Below are 21,860 nucleotides of genomic sequence, written 5' to 3'. Positions count from 1 at the left end.
GGCCATCTATAAAGCTGTAACCAGGCCATTTATAAAGCTGTAACCAGGTCATTTATAAAGCTGTAACCAGGCCATCTATGAAGCTGTAACCAGGCCATCTATGAAGCTGTAACCAGGTCATTTATAAAGCTGTAACCAGGTCATTTATAAAGCTGTAACCAGGTCATTTATAAAGCTGTAACCAGGTCATTTATAAAGCTGTAACCAGGTCATTTATAAAACTGTAACCAGGTCATTTATAAAGCTGTAACCAGGTCATTTATAAAGCTGTAACCAGGTCATTTATAAAGCTGTAACCAGGTCATTTATAAAGCTGTAACCAGGTCATTTATAATAAAGCTGTTACCAGGTCATTTATAAAGCTGTAACCAGGTCATTTATAAAGCTGTAACCAGGTCATTTATAAAGCTGTAACCAGGTCATTTATAAAGCTGTAACCAGGTCAGTTATAGTATACTTGCTCCTCTCTCCAAGTTCTTTCCTCCTTCTTTCTTGGCTTCCTAGATGTTCCATCTCTACATTCCTTTGCTAATGGGGACGTGCTGGAATCAGCCTCCCCATTGCTCACCAGACAACACTTAAAAAGGTTTGGACCTCCTTCTATCAGCATTTTAGATTTATATTTTATTAACAAGTCATGTCAAGTTTGGGCAACGTTCAAATAGCATGATGTGAGTATATAAGATAAGATGATATGAGGATAAAGATAACTACAAGCAGCTGGAAATTAATCAAACACAAACTTTACTCTGTTTATTCAATGAAAGACAAAAACTAAAACTGTACAGGCTAACAGGCTATGAAAGGATTCAATAACGTCGCTGTATCACCCACGCAACAAATGTACAAAGCGAGTAGTTGCAAATAAAAACCGATGTGTTGATGGTCAACAGACAATCATTTTGACAGCAAATTTAATAGCTTCATCGTATGTATGTGTGTGTGTGTGTGTGTGTGTATGTGTGTGTGTGTGTGTGTGTGTGTGTGTGTGTGTGTGTGTGTGTGTGTGTGTGCGTGCGTGTGTGTGTGTGTGTGTGTGCGTGTGTGTGTGTGTGTGTGTGTGTGCGTGTGTGTAGCCAGGCCGTTCTCCTGCTGGACTGAGCTCTGCTCCTCACTCCTTGGCGTCCTCCTGCCCGGCTCTAAACTCCTTGACCTGTGCCTAACGGGCAGCAGAGCAGAGGCGTTAGCAATCATCTCCATGGTTTCAACCAAATATCAGCATAGAGCACATAGCAGGGAGGCTGCAGCGCAGTAAATGGAGACAAAAGAGAGAGAGAGAGAGAGAGAGAGAGAGAGAGAGAGAGAGGGAGGGAGGGAGAGAGAGAGAGAGAGAGAGAGAGAGGGAGGGAGAGAGAGAGAGAGAGGGAGAGAGAGAACTGCTGATCAGCTGACCATCTCCCCCTTTCCGCTCCAATCATGAGACAGCCATGTTATCAAACAAGCTCTTCTCTGTCTGTCCCGTCCTCTTCTCTGACCCTATGACAATAAGACAATAAACCCTCCTCCTCTCTCCTCTCTTCAATAAACCCTCCTCCTCTCTCCTCTCTCCAGTAACCCCCCTCCTCCTCTCCCCCTCTCCTCTCTCCAGTAACCCCCCTCCTCCTCTCCCCCTCTCCTCTCTCCAGTAACCCCCCTCCTCCTCTCCCCCTCTCCTCTCTCCTCTCTCCAGTAACCCCCCTCCTCCTCTCTCCAGTAACCCCTCTCTCCAGTAACCCCTCTCCTCTCCCTCTGTGTGTGTGTGTGTGTGTGTGTGTGTGTACGTGTGTGTGTGTGCATATACCTCAAAGGTGTTGAGGACGTGTTGACAGATGTCATTAAGTTCAGTCAGTCCTCTCCTCAGGGGCTCCGCTGCTGCTACTCCTCCTGAAACGCATAAAACCATTAGTACAACCACACACACACGCACGCACACACACGCACACACACATACACACACACACACACACACACACACACATACATACATACACACACACACACACACACACACACACAAGAAAAACATCACACACCTCTTTCAACTGAGTGGCGCATTGGAAACAGCCCAGCTGTGAAGGTGTGCTCGGGATAAAGATTAATGTGTTTACAACAGTCGGCCCTATGAGTGTGTGACGTGTGTGTCTGTGTGTGTGTGTGTGCGTGTCTGTGTGTGTGTGTGTGTGTGTGTGCGCACCATGTGAGTGTCCAGGACAGACTCTTCCTCTGTTTTCCCAGGGCTGGGTCAGACATAGCTGGCTAGGAATGTCCTCAGGCTACTCTAGGCCTCTGCTCGCACACAAACACAAGTTGTTTTCACATATCTCCTATCATGTTTTGATGTTAGAGATGTAGGCAGTTAAGTGGAGCGAGGCCAACAACCTTACTCTAAATACCTCCAAAACTAAGGAGCTCGTTATTGACTTCAGCCGAGTCGAGGCTTCCCATCCTCCCATCCTTAGAAATGGCTATGAGGTGGAGATCGTCAGCAGCTTCAAATTTATTGGGGTTACTTTAGTCAACGATCTTAGCTGGCAGTCCAACACTTGCACTATTGTTAAAAAGTCCCAGCAATGGCTTTACTTTCTCAGGAAACTGAGAGACTTTACCCCTAACAGACCCCTAAAGAGGTCCTACTTAACTTTCACCGGTGCGTTATTGAGAGCCCTCTAACTACCATCACAATCTGGTCTGGAAACATCACCGACCATGAGAAGAAGTCCCTAAACAGGATTGTGCGCGTAGCGCGTGGGACTATAGGTACCATTGTTTTGCCTGCACTTGAGGACCTCTACCAGGCTAGGCTGCTCTGTGCCCCTCAGTTCCAGTGTGGTCTTCCACAAATGGCAATAAACTTACTACTACTAGTTGGCATGTGATTTTTGTTTGACATCGCTGTGTGTGTACATCATTGTATTCCAGTACATCCAGAACAGTGCTGCCAGGATCCTGATTAGAGTGGAAATATACCCACATCACCCCGATCCTGATTAGAGTGGGGAAATATACCCACATCACCCCGACCCTGGCATCTTTGCACTGGCTCCCTGTCTCCTACAGGATTGAATTCAAAACCCTTCTCCTGACTTTCAACTGCACCCATGGTAATGCACCTCCCTCCCTTAAAGAACACTAAACACCTCCTGCAATCTTCGATCTGGAAACAGCCTGCTTCTTCATACCCCAGGACCAAGCTGTGCTCTATGGAGACCCTGCTTCTTCATACCCCAGGACCAAGCTGTGCTCTATGGAGACCCTGCTTCTTCATACCCCAGGACCAAGCTGTGCTCTATGGAGACCCTGCTTCTTCATACCCCAGGACCAAGCTGTGCTCTATGGAGACCCTGCTTCTTCATACCCCAGGACCAAGCTGTGCTCTATGGAGACCCTGCTTCTTCATACCCCAGGACCAAGCTCTGCTCTATGGAGACCCTGCTTCTTCATACCCCAGGACCAAGCTCTGCTCTATTGGAGACCCTGCTTCTTCATACCCCAGGACCAAGCTGTGCTCTATGGAGACCCTGCTTCTTCATACCCCAGGACCAAGCTGTGCTCTATGGAGACCCTGCTTCTTCATACCCCAGGACCAAGCTGTGCTCTATGGAGACCCTGCTTCTTCATCCCCAGGACCAAGCTGTGCTCTATGGAGACCCTGCTTCTTCATACCCCAGGACCAAGCTGTGCTCTATGGAGACCCTGCTTCTTCATATCCCAGGACTAAACTCTGCTCTATGGAGACCCTGCTTCTTCATACCCCAGGACCAAGCTCTGCTCTATGGAGACCCTGCTTCTTCATACCCCAGGACCAAGCTCTGCTCTATGGGAGATCAGGCCTTTTGCACAGCTGCCCCCCGCCCCATCTTTGAAATGTCCTGAAAATCTGAGGGCACCACAGCCTCTGAGTTCTTTTAAGACTTGTCTAAAGACCTACTTATTTAGAAATGCTTTTTGTATGTAATGTGTATACATTTATATTAATTAGTGTCACCGTTTCCTCAATGACTTTGTGATTGTTTCACAATGAAAAGTGCTTTTTAAATAAAATGTATTTCTATTTAAATATATATGTATTATTATTGACAGTTACAGTTGGGTATCAAAGACTGGTTCCAAATTTCCAAGAACCAGGGATTCAATGAGACACGTGCATATCCATTTTGCTTCGGTTCCTTACTTCTGCATAGTGCATGTAGAACAGAGGTAAGAGTGGCCGGCTGGGGATCGCAAGGTCCCCGGTTTGATCCCAACTCCCTGCGTTGTGCCAACGTGTTCTTGAGCAAGACACTGAATCCCAACATCCCTCACGTGCGGCACGGTGGCGCAGTACAGACAGTAGTACTGGCGCCTCACAGCAAGGAGGTTTCCGGGCCTTTCTGTGTGAGGTTGCATGTTCTCCCCATGTTCGCCAGGGTTTAGGAGGTCTCCGGGTCTTTCTGTGTGAGGTTGCATGTTCTCCCCATGTTCGCCAGGGTTTCCTCCCAAGGAACCCAATACCCAAAACATGCAGAAGAACAGACGCTCTACAGACGCCCTGACCAAGACCTGGACTGAGCACTTGGACTTGGTCCCCAGGTGCCATGAACGATGGCTGCCCACTGCTCCTGGCTGCCCTGGAGGAGGACGGTTTGGGTGGGAGAAATGCAGGGAACTATTTCCACCCTCGACGCCTGAAGAAAGGTTTGTGTTGTGCAATGTGAAGTAAATTAATTAATGAAGTAAAACAGCCTCCGGTATTGAATTAATGAATTAAATTCATTTCCCTCAGTCCAGTGTCTATTGTGGTTCACCGTGAGTTCAGAGAGCACCCTCCACCTCCAGTTCAGAGAGCACCCTCCCTCCAGTTCAGAGAGCACCCTCCACCTCCAGTTCAGAGAGCACCCTCCACCTCCAGTTCAGAGAGCACCCTCCACCTCCAGTTCAGAGAGCACCCTCCACCTCCAGTTCAGAGAGCACCCTCCACCTCCAGTTTATCCCCAGAGACCACACTCCAACTCTAGTACAGAAACTACTTTCACAGTAGCCATGAAGGGGAAGATTATGTCACCGAGCATTGAAGGGTTACATCTATGGTCAAGTCTCCGCTAGTCTCAACGCCAGACCCATGAGAGTTCTTTCACTGATACACTATGTAAGCTACGCTAACTACGTTACTGCACGCTGCAGATCTCTCTATGGGTCTGGGACACTTCACGCAAAAATCTGGTGCCCAAATCCTGGCAATTCATTGGTTTCGCAGGAATCTGCGACACCAATCAGCAACGACTTTCGCGATTAGGCGTTCCCACCCAAAGATATGCCCCACCCATCTAACCTGGGCTAGCGTCTCTCATTTGCTGCTACGACCTGTCACTCTTTCAATTCTGACCCGTCGATACGCCCTCAGAACACCAGCTTGAGCGGCAAAGTGTCTCAGACTCTATTATGTAGTATACAGACTCTATTATGTAGTATACAGACTTTATTATGTAGTATGCGGAGCGATTCAATGTAATATTTGAGTCTGGAGAGAGACTACAGTAAGTCTCCTCCGTTTAGGTAAGTTGGTTATATTTGTTATTGGAATATTTTTGTTTGTTTTTCTCTCTCCAAAAAACATTAGAATCCGAACCAAGATTTGATAGTAACCGTATTCACTAAGCAGCATGGGAATCAATCATCAAAACGATCCCCAAACCTATTGGCTCAGCCACTCAATGACATTCCTCCCTCAGCTGGGGACAGAACTCGAAAGCACCTCTCTCTTTCTAGGTCTTATACTCTCTCTCTCTCTCTTTCTCCCTCTCTCTCTCACACACACACACACACACACACACACACACACACGGAGAGAGTTAGTGAGGGAGAGTAAAGCCAGAATAAATAGAGGAATGCGTCTCACCTCGGGTTTGGATACGAAAGTTGATCTTGCTCTCTGAGGGATGTGTGATGCTGTACCCACAGAACTCTACGTCCACACTGAGGAAACACACACACGCACACACACACACACACACGCACGCACGCACGCGTACACACACGCACGCACGCACACGCGTACACATACACACACACGCGTAAACACACGCACGCACGCACGCACACACACACACACACACTTTACTTTTACAGCACAGGGTGGTATATCTATATGTTGTTTCTAAAGGGGTCATTTGCAATAGGAATAATATCATTATAGACCTAATTTACCAGAGATCATCGACCCAGGTAATATGAGTAGCTCGCTCACTAATAAGATCAACCAATCAGTCTATTCAAATACAATTGTCCACCAATTAAACATATCCCTTTTGCCACTAGGTTAGGGTTGTGTTGAGAGGGTAATTGTAATAAAAAATAATAATTTATGGTTAAAGCGGGTTAAAGGTTAAGTGTGAGCGACTGACCTCTTCATGACCATGTATCTCAGGGAGTTCCCCAGCGTGTGGTCTTCCTCGTGGAGAACGAATGTCACACAACCCTCGTCGGCCCCATCAGCCTGCACCTAAAACACAACAACCTCAACATCAGCCTGCACCTAAAACACAACCACAACCTCAACATCAGCCTGCACCTAAAACACAACCACAACCTCAACATCAGCCTGCACCTAAAACACAACCACAACCTCATCAGCCTGCACCTAAAACACAACCACAACCTCAACATCAACCTGCACCTAAAACACAACCTCAACATCAGCCTGCACCTAAAACACAACCACAACCTCAACATCAGCCTGCACCTAAAACACAACAACAACCTCAACATCAGCCTGCACCTAAAACACAACAACAACCTCAACATCAGCCTGCACCTAAAACACAACCACAACCTCAACATCAGCCTGCACCTAAAACACAACCACAACCTCAACATCAGCCTGCACCTAAAACACAAAAACAACCTCAACATCAGCCTGCACCTAAAACACAACCTCAACATCAGCCTGCACCTAAAACACAACCTCAACCTCAACATCAGCCTGCACCTAAAACACAACCACAACCTCAACATCAGCCTGCACCTAAAACACAACAACCTCAACATCAGCCTGCACCTAAAACACAACCACAACCTCAACATCAGCCTGCACCTAAAACACAACCTCAACATCAGCCTGCACCTAAAACACAACCTCAACCTCAACATCAGCCTGCACCTAAAACACAACAACAACCTCAACATCAGCCTGCACCTAAAACACAACCTCAACATCAGCCTGCACCTAAAACACAACCACAACCTCAACATCAGCCTGCACCTAAAACACAACCACAACCTCATCAGCCTGCACCTAAAACACAACCTCAACATCAGCCTGCACCTAAAACACAACCTCAACCTCAACATCAGCCTGCACCTAAAACACAACAACAACCTCAACATCAGCCTGCACCTAAAACACAACCACAACCTCAACATCAGCCTGCACCTAAAACACAACCACAACCTCAACATCAGCCTGCACCTAAAACACAACCACAACCTCATCAGCCTGCACCTAAAACACAACCACAACCTCAACATCAGCCTGCACCTAAAACACAACCTCAACATCAGCCTGCACCTAAAACACAACCTCAACCTCAGCCTGCACCTAAAACACAACAACAACCTCAACATCAGCCTGCACCTAAAACACAACCTCAACCTCAACATCAGCCTGCACCTAAAACACAACCACAACCTCAACATCAGCCTGCACCTAAAACACAAAAACAACCTCAACATCAGCCTGCACCTAAAACACAACCTCAACATCAGCCTGCACCTAAAACACAACCACAACCTCAACATCAGCCTGCACCTAAAACACAACAACAACCTCAACATCAGCCTGCACCTAAAACACAACCACAACCTCAACATCAGCCTGCACCTAAAACACAACCTCAACATCAGCCTGCACCTAAAACACAACCTCAACATCAGCCTGCACCTAAAACACAACCTCAACCTCAACATCAGCCTGCACCTAAAACACAACAACAACGTCAACATCAGCCTGCACCTAAAACACAACCTCAACATCAGCCTGCACCTAAAACACAACAACAACCTCAACATCAGCCTTCACCTAAAACACAACCTCAACATCAGCCTGCACCTAAAACACAACCACAACCTCAACATCAGCCTGCACCTAAAACACAACCACAACCTCAACATCAGCCTGCACCTAAAACACAACAACAACCTCAACATCAGCCTGCACCTAAAACACAACCACAACCTCAACATCAGCCTGAACCTAAAACACAACCACAACCTCAACATCAGGCTCATTAAATCACAACCTGGACAGCAGCTCTGAATCCTGCATTGTAAGTAATGCGCGATTAGTGCACAACGACTCATTTATTTGCATGGTTTCAATCTCAGAGATGCACAGGAGAGGACGATCAACTGTCAGAGCCTGGAGTCTGTGTGCAAACACCAGCGCCCCCCGGTGGAGAGACTACTGTATAGCAACCCGTGGAGGCGGTTTGAAACATTGTTTTTGTAACGTTGTGTTCATGTCTTGATTGTTGTGGTTGTGTGATGCAGTTTTCAGTGTTTGTGTAGCCAAGACAGCGGGTCTAACTGGCGTGGGCCACCTTGACCGAAGCTGAATCCCAAATCGCGCACTTAGGCGAAAGTGCAGAGCACTCGCGGCCTTGTGGCCTTACATGCGCGTTCCCGCTAAGTCCAAGAGGGCTCAGGGTCCCAAACGGAATTGCTAGGTCCACAAGTGCGCCACGCCGCCATTTTGCGCACTGTAACCGCACTTACCGAAAGTCCGCAATTTCACGGACTTAGGAGCAGAAAATACCCACAGCCCACCGCGTCTCATGTGACACAGTGCTTGAGTGCATCCGAGTCATGATCCCAGTGCATCACACATAAATGATGACATTTGCAGATAACATTTATCTTGAAATCCACATTCTGCAAACATATCCCACCCAACCTAATTTTTTAATTATTATTAAATTAAAACAGACGTCAATCGGTCAATTTGCAGAGCTGAAGGAGCGTCAGAGCAGCCTCTGCGTCGGAGGAACGCGGCAGCCAATGAAAACGAAGTGGGAGGGGCATTGAGCGAAACTGGCATTCCGAATCGCATACTACCCTACTATATAGTATGCCAAAACAGGATGTAGTATGTCCCAATACATAGTATGCCACATGCAGTATGGCAAAAATACCAGGATGTCCTACTACATCCGGTCGTATTTTGCAGTATGCAAGCCAGCAGGCTTTTCTGGCTATTCTGACCCACAATCCTGTGCGCAACGGAAATGTGCGTCACATGTGTGAGTCGTGACAGCTGTAGACGAATGTCGCGTTATGGACAGCGACGGATGTGGGCAAATTTCAAGGCGCAATGTTATGACAAGGTAGTATGTCCCAATTGGATGCCTACTGCTTGCAAAGTACATACTTTCTAAGGGCAGCTGTAGTAGGTACTGGTAGTAAGAAGTAGAAGTATGCGATTCGGAACGCAGCCTGGAAGTGCTGTCCCATTTAATTCACGGCCCTGCACCCTCTGGCCCTTCCAGCTGACTCAATTAAGTGCTCAGGCCTCAGGCCACAAGTGCGAGGGGCCGCAAGTGCGGTTTGCGCACTCAGATTGGGATTCAGCTCGACACTCCTGTCATGATTGATGGTCTCCAGCCGGTGTTCATGTCCGGTGTGTGTTTTGTTGTGAAATTTAACGGCGTTCCTGGGGTCATGCGGAGGAGGCACAGGAATAGCTGTTTCACAACGCTTCTTCCACGTGTCCGTTTTCACAGCGTCGCCGTTTGCACTAAACGTCACCCATGTTGACTGGGGGTTAGGCTACTTAAATACCTGAATCCCATCAACACTGGAATGTTGTCAGAGACAGACACGAGATAAATAGTTCACGTTACCTTCTGTGCTTGTTCTTGACAATGGGCGACGAGTGCCCTCTTGTGGTTATAACAGTACTGACCAGTTCTGACATTACATCCATTATGCGTTATTTTCTATGCAGAATATAATACCAATAATCGAATATTTTTTATTGTTTAAGAGAGAAATTCGAATGTAATTTCTGAGCTCAGTTGACAGCCCTAGTAATCAATCACCCTGTCCTCTACGATCAAAGTTTATATATGGAGACCGAGTTGACTGTGTCAGTACGTAATTAAATTCATTAGGCTAGACATGTGGTGGTATTTGTTTTCTAGCCTATGTGAATAAAGTACTATCTGAATTGTAATTGCGTGCTTTTGGCTATTGATGTATTGGCGTATGTTTCAACTTTGACGCTTCTCATTCACTTTGAATGGAGCGGAATCATGCGTTGCCGAACAGAATTGTGGTTGCGTTGTGGTTCAGTTGCGTCGCGTTGCTCGCGTAGCTTGCGTTTGAGTTGAGAAAAGTTCCGTCAACGTATGGCGGAAGGCGTGTCTGCTGCACGCAACAACCAATCACATTGTCCGAAACTGCGCTCGCAACAGCCAGTAGATTCTCCGAACCTGCTAGCGCACTATTTTGAAAACCCACCCGGCTTTTCGTTTAGTGTCGAAAAATTTGAAAATCCAGCCTTGCGATGACGTCTTTCTCCGTCAAGACATCTGATTGGTCGGCAACTCCAGTAACGCATCTGAAAGTTGAACATTTCTCAACTTTTGATGCTAGCAACGCAACGCACCAGGACAACAATGGAACCAGAATGCCATTCGGCTGCAGCCATTTAAAGTGAATGGCATCCGCCAATGTTGACGCATCAAACGCAAGAGCGGCCCTGCGCTCACACGCGGCCCTGCGCTCACACGCTTGTGTTTGATTCGTCAACATTGACGGCTGCACATCGCGTTGTTGTGAACAGAATGAATACTACCTACTAGCAAACAAAACATGTTGTCACAATTATACTGTTTAAAACTAAAATGCCTGGATAAAGTTTTCCAACTGATATATTTGACGAAAGTAGATTAATTAGCAAGACGCTTCGCTAACTCAGAGCGGGGAGAGCCATGAACGCAATCTGTTCGTGGACTACAAGAACACGTCATTGATACCTTTGACATACGCAGTTAAAGGTATCAGTGACGCGTTTTTTCAAAGATGGCGCGGTTCAATAGGGCTTCACTCTTTCGAGCAGTCAGTGACCCTATCCAGTTCTATTAATACATCCATGGGGTGGACGCGTAGCTAAATGGCTTCTGCGCTTAGAACGAGAGGCGCTTGACATTTTGCCCATGGTTTACGAATACATAGCATCAATTGCATTAAATTGGGTCTAATTATACATGTGTTGAAAGTTAAGATAATTACAAACCCCAAATAGACCGCTACAAAACACAATAAGCAAAACAATCAGTTTCACTCGTCCCACTCATCTGTTTCACTCTGTTACACCACAGAACGAAACTTACAACTAATAATAGTAAAGGACATGTACAAGTTGTTTGTAATCAAAAAATGGAATCTCTATCTTTATTCATTTCTGTGTAAATCTGATCAAACCAAAAAGTGTTTCATTTGTCCCGGTCCTCCCCTATTGTTGAAAGTGCCTGCCCTGCTCCAGTTTCCAATGGAGAGTTTTCAGATGGTTATGTGAAGCAAACCATCTGGCGAGTCAGGTTAGTATTGTAGTGCTCCCCAATCTATCCAAACATCTGAAACACATTTTCACGTGAATAAATCTCACAATCGCACTCCTGATGACAGGTGTTATCGCTATGACGATCACGACAGCGTCACCCCCAAACGTCCGTCACGCCCGCCATCAAGCGTTCAAATTCTTGCCCACGCTCAATCTTGGGCGAATACACAACAACGTTACACAAACACACGACAACGTTACCACAGCGACCCCTGCTGGTCGAGTTGAGCTCAACTGGGAGTCAACGGCACCACTGTCACAAGTTTCTCTGTGTCGCTCATCAGAATCGCTTACCACCCTCCTCACTTGGGTTGATGCTAGAATGGATCGTCCGGAGGGAGGAGAACTCCGCTACACGTCATCAAATGCATGCGGTCAAGCTGGCCGCACTTTCTTCTTCTACAGTCAAATGAGCTGCACATTTTTCTTCCACGTTCAATTCAAAAGAAGAGTGAAATAGCCCATATTGAAGGAAATGTCTGTTGTGTGTGGAAATGTGTTTTTTGTATCATATTTGGTAGACAATAAAATCGGAATTCTTGATAACTCATCCGAAAGGCACGTGTATACGAATTTTGGAATTCCCTAATATGCAGAAATGTTTTTTTAGAGTGTTCAGTGTACACTGTAGAAGTCAAATATTATTTTGTGGGTTTGAAGAGGGAGAGGTCCCGAACACATATCAATAAGCCTTCCTCATGAGCTATGCAAAATTCAGATTTTATGGCTTGTCAAATATGAGAGAGAGACATTTCTGATCTGCGTACAGTAAGAACTTGTAATGGAAGTTCTCCAAAACTATACTGTAGAAGTCAAATATTATTGCAGGGGTTTGTAGAGTGAGAGGTCCAGAACACATATCCATAAGCGTTCCTCTTGAGCTAAGGATATTTGAGATTTTATGGCTCGTCAAATGTGAGAAAGAGACATTTCTGATCCGCGTACAGTAAGACTTTGTAATGAAATTCCTCCAGAACTACACTGTAGAAGTCAAATCATTCCCATGGCTTCGCAGAGGGAGAGGACCTGAACACTGTAAAAGTCATATTTCTGCATATTAGGGAGAAGTCCTGAATTCATATACACGTGCCATTCGGATGAGTCATCAAGAATTCAGATTTTATTGTCTACCAAATACGATACAAAAAACATTTCCAATTGACATTTCCTTCAATATGGGCTATATTCATTTATAGTAAGCTACAGCTAATTATTCTTAATCAGAAAGCGAGAGTGTGTGTGTGTGTGTGAGAGAGCGAGAGATGGAGAGAGGCGGGCTCGGAGTGGAGCCGCGGAGTGTGTGTATTTCATGTGTGTGTGTATTTCATGTGTGTGTGTATTTCATGTGTGTGTGTATTTCATGTGTGTGTGTATTTAAGACATGTATTTCCTCAGTAGTATAGCTCAATTACACTGGCCCAATGTTTGATTGGCAATACCATTGCGAGGGAAAAGCTGTAATGACCCTACTATAACAAACTGTATTTCCGAGAGGGATTCACCGAGTACCGCAATACAGGTAATAGACGCGCACTCGTCTTTTGAATAGTCTATATGCACATGGTGGTGCTGACGTAGTTCCGGTAAAATCTCAGCCATGGCTTTCACTTCCGTTCCATCGTCTTTTGTTTACAGCTAGCGATGCCTCTGAATAATAAATATAAGTTGCAACACCGGATGGAGAGCACTAATGCAGAACACTGCTGGGTACCTTTGTGTCAAGTGTCTAGTAAGTACAGCACAGCACTTAGTTTTCATACATTTCCGTCCGATGAGGAAACTAGGCGAAAATGGATGGTCGCTATCAGGAGGGATAACTTTACAGTTCTGTGAAGTGAGGGAGACCCAGGCCATCGCACACGTCAGGGTGTATATGGAGCGCCTCATACGCCGCTTTGACACAGAGATTCCACTCCGGCTGTTTGGAAACATAGATGAGCTCTACACTGTGGCATGTCTCCTGACAAACTATGAAAACTGACCTCTAGTTAAGGCTTGGGCAAAGAAGCCAAAGTGTTAGATTATGTTCACTTTTTCCAAGGACAAAACAATTGTAAATATGTAAATATAATTAATCTGTATGTACTTATTCATTTTATATTGTTCGTTATTGAATATTAGTTTATTGAAATACATAGACTTAAAATGGATTATACATTTTTTACTTTATATAACATAACATGAAATGACATACATGAAATTAGATACTTTAAAGTAACACTAAATTAAACTGTGGTTTGGCATTCATGTTCCTCCTTCCTCTCAATGTGAGAAGTTCATGAAGAAAAACACGGAACCCTTCTCTCGCTGGTGGCGGCGGGTGATAAAAGGTAAGTCAGCTATTAAACAGGAAGTGAGTCCTACTCCTATAGGCTCTGTGCTCCAGCTCCATTACTTCCTGAAAGTCACCTAGGGACAATAAAAGAGTTCACGGGGGCGTGGCGGTCTTTTGCTGGAGGATTGCACATGTGCAGTGTGACTGGAGCTGCACATTTCTGTTCCTAGAAAGTCACTTGGCATCTTTATTTCCTGTCCTATATGATTGAATTAAGTGATTTATCAGGTGTGCGCTGGGTCTTCCACACAAATCACTTATTCACTTAACACTTATTCACTTAATTCAATCATATAGGACAGCTGTAGTGATCCCGACCACCAGGAACGAGGTGTACTGTCAAGTGCACCAAGGGCTGGAACACTAGGCCCAAGAGAGACATGAGACCAGAGGCCTACGGGGACAGATCCGGCCCAAGCACCTGGGACAGGCCGGAAAGGTAGTAATAAATATTATAAGCGGATCCCTCGAAAAAACAGATGGATGGATGAATAATGAATGGTCCACACACACATGGAACTGACAAGGGCCCGGCTAGCTCTGGTGATAAGGACCCCCCCCCTCTCTCTAGCCAGGGTCCGGCGCTTATCAGAAGGAACAAAGGGATAGTGTTGGATGAACTGCCTAAGAAACAATAACAGCCTTTAGTGTGTAAAGATGCGAATAACAGGCTTAAAAGTAGAAGGTGTAATCAAGCAGGTAACACTACTTAAAGTGAATATTATCTATTGGAAATTTAATAACTTAGGTTGTGTGTCCACCGGCAAGCTGTATTTTAGAGCTAGCGCTGTTTTCTCATTGTTCACAACGGGTAATGAGCTCTAGGGCGCTATAGAGACGAGAGCTGTGTTCCAAGCGCTACAGCGCCATGAGCTCTAGGGTTTTTTGGCAGTTGAAAAAAGTTTAACTTTTTGAGCTAGAGCGCAGGCTGGAAACGGCTGTTCTGATGACGACAGCAGTCGGTTTTTGGCAAAACCGCAGAGACAGCGAACGTTAGCACTAGCTACCATTAGCTAGCTATCTTAACCAGGCTAGTTAATCTGCAGTCTGCAAAAACACGACACTCGTTGCCAACGTAGCTGTAAAACATGGGTAGCCTAGCCAGCTCTAAACCCCGGCTCTAGTGCTTCTCTACGCAGCTGTGAGCTTGGCGCTGTTCAGCTACATACAGCTCGTTGGTGGACACACAGCCTTAAAGTAGAAGTAGACATTTATAAGTCATGTATCTGTTCTTAATCAAGATCAACTATGTAATCTTGTATACGTGTGAGATAGTAATGACAATGTAACGATTGGAGAATGTATCAATGTATCAACTGTTTGAGTTTATAGGTAATGCTTAAAGTAGGATATTTAATAAGATGTTAATTAGACATTTATTCTGTGATGTCCTGCTGTGGGTGAGAGAGATAAGGTGTTGAATGCAGGGATTGTTAATCTGCCCGGGAGGAGAGAAGGACTGTGTTCACCCGAAGAGACGTGACGTCAACACCCTGCCCTCCAGGAAGGGGGTTCAAAAAACAGCTCGCGAGGAGAGAGAGGCACTTCTTCTCTCCACCAACAGAGGCGTGGAAGAAGTCAGAGGCTGGAGATCTGGGAGCTATTCTCCTTCATCTTTTTCTTTTGTAACCTGTATTTTTCATGTAACTGAATTATCTGTAACTTATGTATAACATAAAATTTTATATAAAGCTTTTTACCCTTGCATCAGATATTTTCTCCTCGCCTTTATTGGTTTGGTGAGTATTGATATATCTTGCTTGAGTCATTGAATTGATGATTGAGATTTATCTTAAAGGTCTTACAGCAGGGTGATTAGGCCCGTCCGCCCAGGTGGACTAAAGAGGGTCTAACCTGGGCCTTTCCTCCGGAGAGGGAGGCTGAAGAGGGTCTAACCTGGGCCTTTCCTCCGGAGAGGGAGGTGGAAGAGGATAAAGAGGGTCTAACCTGGGCCTTTCCTCCGGAGAGGGAGGCTGAAGAGGGTCTAACCTGGGCCTTTCCTCCGGAGAGGGAGGCTGAAGAGGGTCTAACCTGGGCCTTTCCTCCGGAGAGGGAGGTTGAAGAGGAATGGGTGTGTGTGAGTTGACACTGAGGAGTTGACCTTTGAGCTGTGAGCACGAACAGAGGTCTAAATCAAGTGGCACCGCTCTGTCCCCTTCCCCTAACCAGGGTCCGTATCCTTTTCCTACCCCGATCCTACCCCTGACCCCTGCCTCTATCTGGGCCCAGGCACATTCAGACATACACCAGTGTTTGCCATGTCTCTCCTATGATGTTATTAGCCTCTCTTACTCTGAAAATGTAATTTAATGTTATTGATTGTTTTATAAATGTTCTTAGCCGGTAGACAAACATACTCCAGGAGCTTGCTCGATCGCCTTGTTGAGAGGGGTCAGGGAAGAATTTTTACAGCTCACTTATCTTAAGCAAGAACATATTAGATTCATGAGCCACGGATAACATTAAAACCTGGTGTTGAGGTTCTATAAGCCGTGGTAGGGACTTCACATAATGAGCCATCACCTAGAGGTCAATAGGTCAGTAGCCTACACTTCAACAACAGGAAATAGGGCTTGGGGTAGGTGGTGTGTGTAAATATTCTGTGTGAGTGCAATGCAGGCTATGTGTGGGTGTAGCCACCAGGCGGGGGGGTATTATGTAAATGGTAGGAGTGTTGAATCAATGTGCGTGCGCCTAGCAACAAACAATGTCCAGAATCCAGGAGGGTTGTCCGAGAGGGAGAGCGAGGGTCGAGTCCGAGGGGGGTTACGGCCCGAGGGGGTATCCGGGGGCAAGAACGACGGTCAATTCCAGGGGGCGGGTCAGTCCGTGGGGTTCCAGGGAGGCATGAGAGAGCACGGGAAGGGAGACACAGGGAGGTCGAGGGACGAGGAGTGGGCGCTGGTGACGCGATCAGAGCCCGTTCCGTAACACCTATCTCAATCTTTTTACCGAAGGAAGTGGGGAGTTAAAAATAAAAAAAGAAATGGTAAATTTTCTCTTTAATTTTTTGGGTGAGTTCCTGATCCTCTGAATGAACATGTCTTCCTGTTTATAGACAACAAAGTCACACCAGTCCATTCCAACATCTGGCCCTGGATCTGCCAAAAGTAAGGATGGGATTGCCTCAGTGTGTGTGTACCCTCACTTATCTTAATATAGGAGCAGTCCACATAGCTTGTTAGATTAGGGCATTTGATTTCAACAAGGCCAAACTTCGGCTCCTCCTTTGGATCGTACACAATCCCATCAGGTGTCGACCCCATCCATGGTGCGTCAGGGGGGATAAGGAACCCACAAGGATGGTGGTTAACCTCCCTTGCTCTGCATGTCCCATGTCAAGCCCCCTCTTCCTGTCTGCAGCCTGATGGCCCAGTCTCAGAGGCCTTCTGACAGGTGTTCCCCAGAGCTCTGTGTCCTGGTGTGACAGCTCTGTGTCCTGGTGTGACAGGTGTCCCCAGAGCTCTGTGTCCTGGTGTGACAGCTCTGTGTCCTGGTGTGACAGGTGTCCCCAGAGCTCTGTGTCCTGGTGTGACAGCTCTGTGTCCTGGTGTGACAGGTGTCCCCAGAGCTCTGTGTCCTGGTGTGACAGCTCTGTGTCCTGGTGTGACAGCTCTGTGTCCTGGTGTGACAGCTCTGTGTCCTGGTGTGACAGCTCTGTGTCCTGGTGTGACAGGCCTCTCTGAATTTGGAGGAGGTGATGCGGAGCCACTCAGCGCAGGAGCTCTGCTCTTTTGTACTGTTCTCTATTTTGTGTGCTGTCTCCAGGGTTGTTTCCAGGGACATCATGTGATGGTGCTGATGTTCAGTGCAGACAAAAGAACAGGTAAAGGGTCCCAGGTGATGATCATGAAGTGGCAATTGTGTGTGTGGGGGGGGGGGGGGCATCACTGTGCGGACGGTTTTCGGCACCCTCTCACCCCCCCTTGGCATGTGGGAGGATAACACACTTCCCTCTTGCACCCGAAAGCAGATTCAACCAAAGCTACATCAGCGGATATAGCTGATATATATTGAGATCAGCGGAGCCCCATCAGTGGGAAGGTCCCTGAACACCTGATCCACCCTGAGGGTGGAAAGGGTTGGAAGAGGTGAGACGAGTCCCCATGCAAGTTGCTCCTATGAAAAAGATACAGAAAAAAAGAAACAAGATTTGCTTATTGTTTGACTTAATGAGTCAACGTCCGTTTAGGAAGCTGCGGCGATGGGTAACACAGATGATGCGTAGCCTGTCTCAGCAGGGAGCACGTTTGGGACAGCACCGGTTACAGCTGCCTTGCGTTTGGGGCGCAGCCCGTGACAACGGGAAGCCTACACCATTACGTCTCTGTTGCTATGGAGGGTCTACTTTCAGTCAGACATAAAAAGTAGCAGGTTTGTGTTTCGAGAGCGAAATGCCACACACAATATGAACACATTTTGATTATACATTTTATTTGTTGGTAGTATAATCGCAAAATTCCATGAGGGTGATCTTGAATGTCATGAGCACTTCAGTGTTGCTTGCTGACCGCATCACTCTCGTGCTCAAATGACGTTAAAGCTCACTCTCTCCTGTAATTTTGCTTAATTTTACTACAGAAAAGTACTTTAATAACAATAATAATAATAATATCCACCTGATGCCTTCCATGAGTCGTCTGTCCCTAGGTCTGGCTGAAAGAATGACCGTGTCATTAACCAGACCAGGTTTAACACCCTACATATAAACAAGAAGGTTTTTTAATAGACAGAAACAAACATCCATAAAATAAAATCAAAGTACTACATTTAAAAATATAATTACCATGGTTCTTGGCTTATGCCATTTTGGTTCCGTCTCTGTGCAGCTGTGTGTTGGGGAACAGAGGTCATCTTCAGATCTCAGTCATGTGCAGTCAGGTGCAGAAGTGCTGCACAGAGCTGGACCTGCTACACATGGACACTGTCAGCTTTGCAGTAGCACAGGTCGGGAGTCCCTCAGCAAAATCTACAAAAACACACAGTACATCTGTTACAATACATACTGTTGCATACGTTACATTTCATTAGATTCAACGTTATTACCGTTGAACAATACAAGTAGTACTGGGGCCGTGAAATGCAGTTTATCCAATGGTGACTAGAACCCGTTTACTACAGAAATTACTTCTGAAATTAGGTTTCACTAATAGGGGATTTTCACAGCTCCACTACTTCCTGAAATTAGGTGGACATCTTTATTTCCTGTCCTATACTATTGTATAAAGTGATTAATCAGGTGTGCTAGATCATGTGCTTCAGCCAGGTACCCCTGGTTAATCACTTTATCCAATAGTATAGGACAGGAAATAAAGATGTCCACCTAATTTCAGGAAGTAGTGGAGCTGTGAAAATCCCCTATAGTGCAATATAAACAATATAATTATAGTGTTATATAACATACAGTCTTTTTCATAAATAGGTTATGAAGCTAACGTGTATGAACAGTTACAAGGAACACAGAACATGTGTTTAGTCAGAAGTCAATCTAGTTTATGTGAATCCCATTACTTTTACAGATTTTACATACTAGTGTTATTTATGGGGTATCATCTGAAACATGTGGCCTTCTTTGGCAGTAAGTTATATCATAGCAGTGATATGATTCACATGAACTTGATTTGACAAACAGGAACTTGTCTCATGAACCAGCCTGCACTGAACCTGCAGGATAACTGTCCCTTACGCTCAAGCTGTGAGGCTTTTGGCTTTTCCTCATAGATCGGTAGCATTCTGCCCTAACTGTGACCTCACCTGTGGAATTCCTGTTTGAAACTGAGATTGACAATATAATTATCAGGAAAATGTGTTAGAGACAGACACACCGTTAGCTAGCAGTATAACGTTAATCATGCTAGCTAGCGTTGCCTGGGACATAAACATGCTAAGGTCTAACAGTTAGCTCACCATTACGTCTGGACCTTACCTTCGTCATTGTGGATGTAGCTTGAAACATACAATTTGAAGCCCTTTTCTTTTTGACTTGCTGAGGTAGAGCGAGATGAGGTAGAGCGAGATGAGGTAGAGCGAGATGAGGTAGAGCGAGATGCCTGAATAATCCGACCTACATCGTTCACCGAAAGTCTTGGTAAGTCTTGCAGAGACCGAGTGAAAAACGCCAGTTCTCTTAACACCGCCCCAGCGTGACCCCGGGAGTAAAGACCATGGCTGAGTGGGAATGCGGAAGAGCGTGTGCATATAGCAAGGGGCCAGGCTGCGCTTTACTTCCTCAAACATTTTGATCAGCGCCATCTTGCTGAATCAACCCCTTTTTGACATGCGCAGTTGTGCATTTCTCAGACCCCGCCGCGTTCACCAACAGTTGCAATTACTATTTGCATCATTTTTTAATTACTTAACAATGCTAATGCAGGGACATGCAATACAGCAGGGAGAGCGGTGAACGCGCATTAAACATCCACATGAACGTGTGAATGTCGTGGACGCGGCCGGGTCAACAAATCACGTGGTTAAAACATGAGAAAACACAACTGCGCATGCCTGACGAGAGAAAACACAACTGCGCATGTCAGAAGGGGTCGGTGGCCCTGTTCAAAAAGCTTCACTCTCAAGAACGAGGCGTCAACATTGTCAGCGCACCCAGTTCTATTAATACATCCATGGCATAAAGCCTATTTAATTTTTTAAAAATTATTATTATAATATCAACACCTTACATGTTATACAAAACAATCAATACCAACATCTTAGGTATGTAAATTAAACGCATTAACAAAACACTGCTAGGAGGGGGATAATCTATACAAAAATGTTAAGCACTGTACAAGCAGTTATAGTCTTAATAGCTTTTTGTTTCACAGCATGTCGAATTTAATCGATAAACAGTGTACATTCTGTGCTAAAGACAGTAAAACATGGCTTTTTGCCTGTAAATTTACATTTATGAATATGGAACTTAGCCATTATGATAAGATTAATCATGTACTCAGTGTTTTCCTGTTTGTCAGGGTTAGGATACCAAACAATACATTCTTCCAAAATAAAGAAACTTTCATTGATATTCACAGTAATAAAAATAAAAAGATTTGATAAAGCCTATTTAAATCCCAGTGCATTTCGCGCTGTTCTACGTCATATGCAAGCAGGAAAGTGATAGTGCCATCTGGTGTTGAATGTGTATAATTACGCATGCGCAATCGGCCGCTGTACCATGAATGACTAGCGCGCGCGCGAGGTGACGCACAGACGCACACGTGATGACGCAGAAGCAAACAGACAGAAACACCACCGGAGAACTGGCTAAGAAGCATTAACGTTACTAATACCAACGTTACCCAACTAACTGCAATACACATTACACAATATACCGATTACATTAAAATAAAACTGCTATGAGCGCTAACGTTACGCTTAATACGCATTCTGCTCAACTGAAGACAGATATAACTTTATCTAACTAGCATTAAACCTGGAACAGGGAGCCGCTTTCTTTAGATACACAAGCACGCTAGGGAACATTTGGTTCAGTTAAATCTTCAGGTATAGTGAGCGTGCTATAGCGGTGGTTTGACTCCAAAAGATCAGACATGTCCCTCACCATCTCCAGCACCGCCTTCTTCTCCCCCTCCGCCGCCATGCTGGAACACCCGAGACTACAGGCGCACACATGTGACGTAGGAACGAAAACATGTGACGTTTCGACAGAAGCGCTCTGCTGCCCGGAAGGGGCGGGGCTGTAGTCCGGAAGGGGCGGGGCTGTATCATGGGGGCTGTAGTCCAAACCGTGGGAAACCACGTGAATTGTGAACGGAAGAAAAAGCAAAAGAACTACATCTCGCGACACAAAACCAGGAACGGGATCTGGATGAACGGGATCTGGATGAGAACGGGTTAGAAACCAGAAGTCACTCGAGAGGGATCAGCAGCATCAACTGCGCTCTGAATGTTGAAAACACACAACGAGCCAAGTTTGTGGACCACATTCCGTCG

General features: G+C 45.7%; 2 protein-coding genes across 5 annotated transcripts in view; one reads left to right on the top strand and one right to left on the bottom strand.

Annotated features, from left to right (window-relative positions):
* Window positions 1–645: 645 nt before the first annotated feature.
* Window positions 646–21,509, bottom strand: polr1d (RNA polymerase I and III subunit D). The gene is made up of 5 exons (XM_084459431.1): window positions 21,469–21,509; window positions 6,360–6,457; window positions 5,855–5,931; window positions 1,781–1,863; window positions 646–1,159 (listed from the first exon to the last, which is right to left on the bottom strand). The coding sequence occupies exons 1-5, from the start codon at window positions 21,505–21,507 to the stop codon at window positions 1,112–1,114; spliced, it is 345 nt and encodes a 114-aa protein (XP_084315557.1). The 5' UTR covers window positions 21,508–21,509; the 3' UTR covers window positions 646–1,111.
* A 264-nt stretch (window positions 21,510–21,773) lies between these two features.
* The window catches only part of sybl1 (synaptobrevin-like 1), a 7,002-nt gene continuing 6,915 nt past the window's right edge, over window positions 21,774–21,860 (top strand). For 2 of the 4 annotated variants that reach the window (XM_084459482.1, XM_084459481.1), the window contains exon 1: window positions 21,774–21,860. This exon is cut by the window's right edge and continues 3 nt beyond it. The gene's annotated coding sequence lies outside the window, so the exon portion shown is untranslated. The other 2 variants (XM_084459484.1, XM_084459483.1) reach the window with 2 other exon arrangements.

This window comes from Borostomias antarcticus (genome assembly GCF_949987555.1).
Source record: "Borostomias antarcticus genome assembly, chromosome: 28".
Taxonomy (NCBI): Eukaryota; Metazoa; Chordata; class Actinopteri; order Stomiiformes; family Stomiidae; genus Borostomias; species Borostomias antarcticus.
Note: the sequence above shows the minus strand (reverse complement) of the source record. Positions and strands in the feature narration are given on the sequence as shown.

Coding starts and splice junctions, on each gene's coding strand:
- polr1d (XM_084459431.1), bottom strand. CDS start 21,507: ATGGCGGCGGAGGGGGAGAAGAAGGCGGTGCTGGAGATG. Junction 5,932..6,359: donor AGATACATGGTCATGAAGAG/GTCAGTCGCTCA, acceptor GTGTTTCCTCAG/TGTGGACGTAGAGTTCTGTG. Junction 1,160..1,780: donor ACGTCCTCAACACCTTTGAG/GTATATGCACAC, acceptor GCTGCCCGTTAG/GCACAGGTCAAGGAGTTTAG.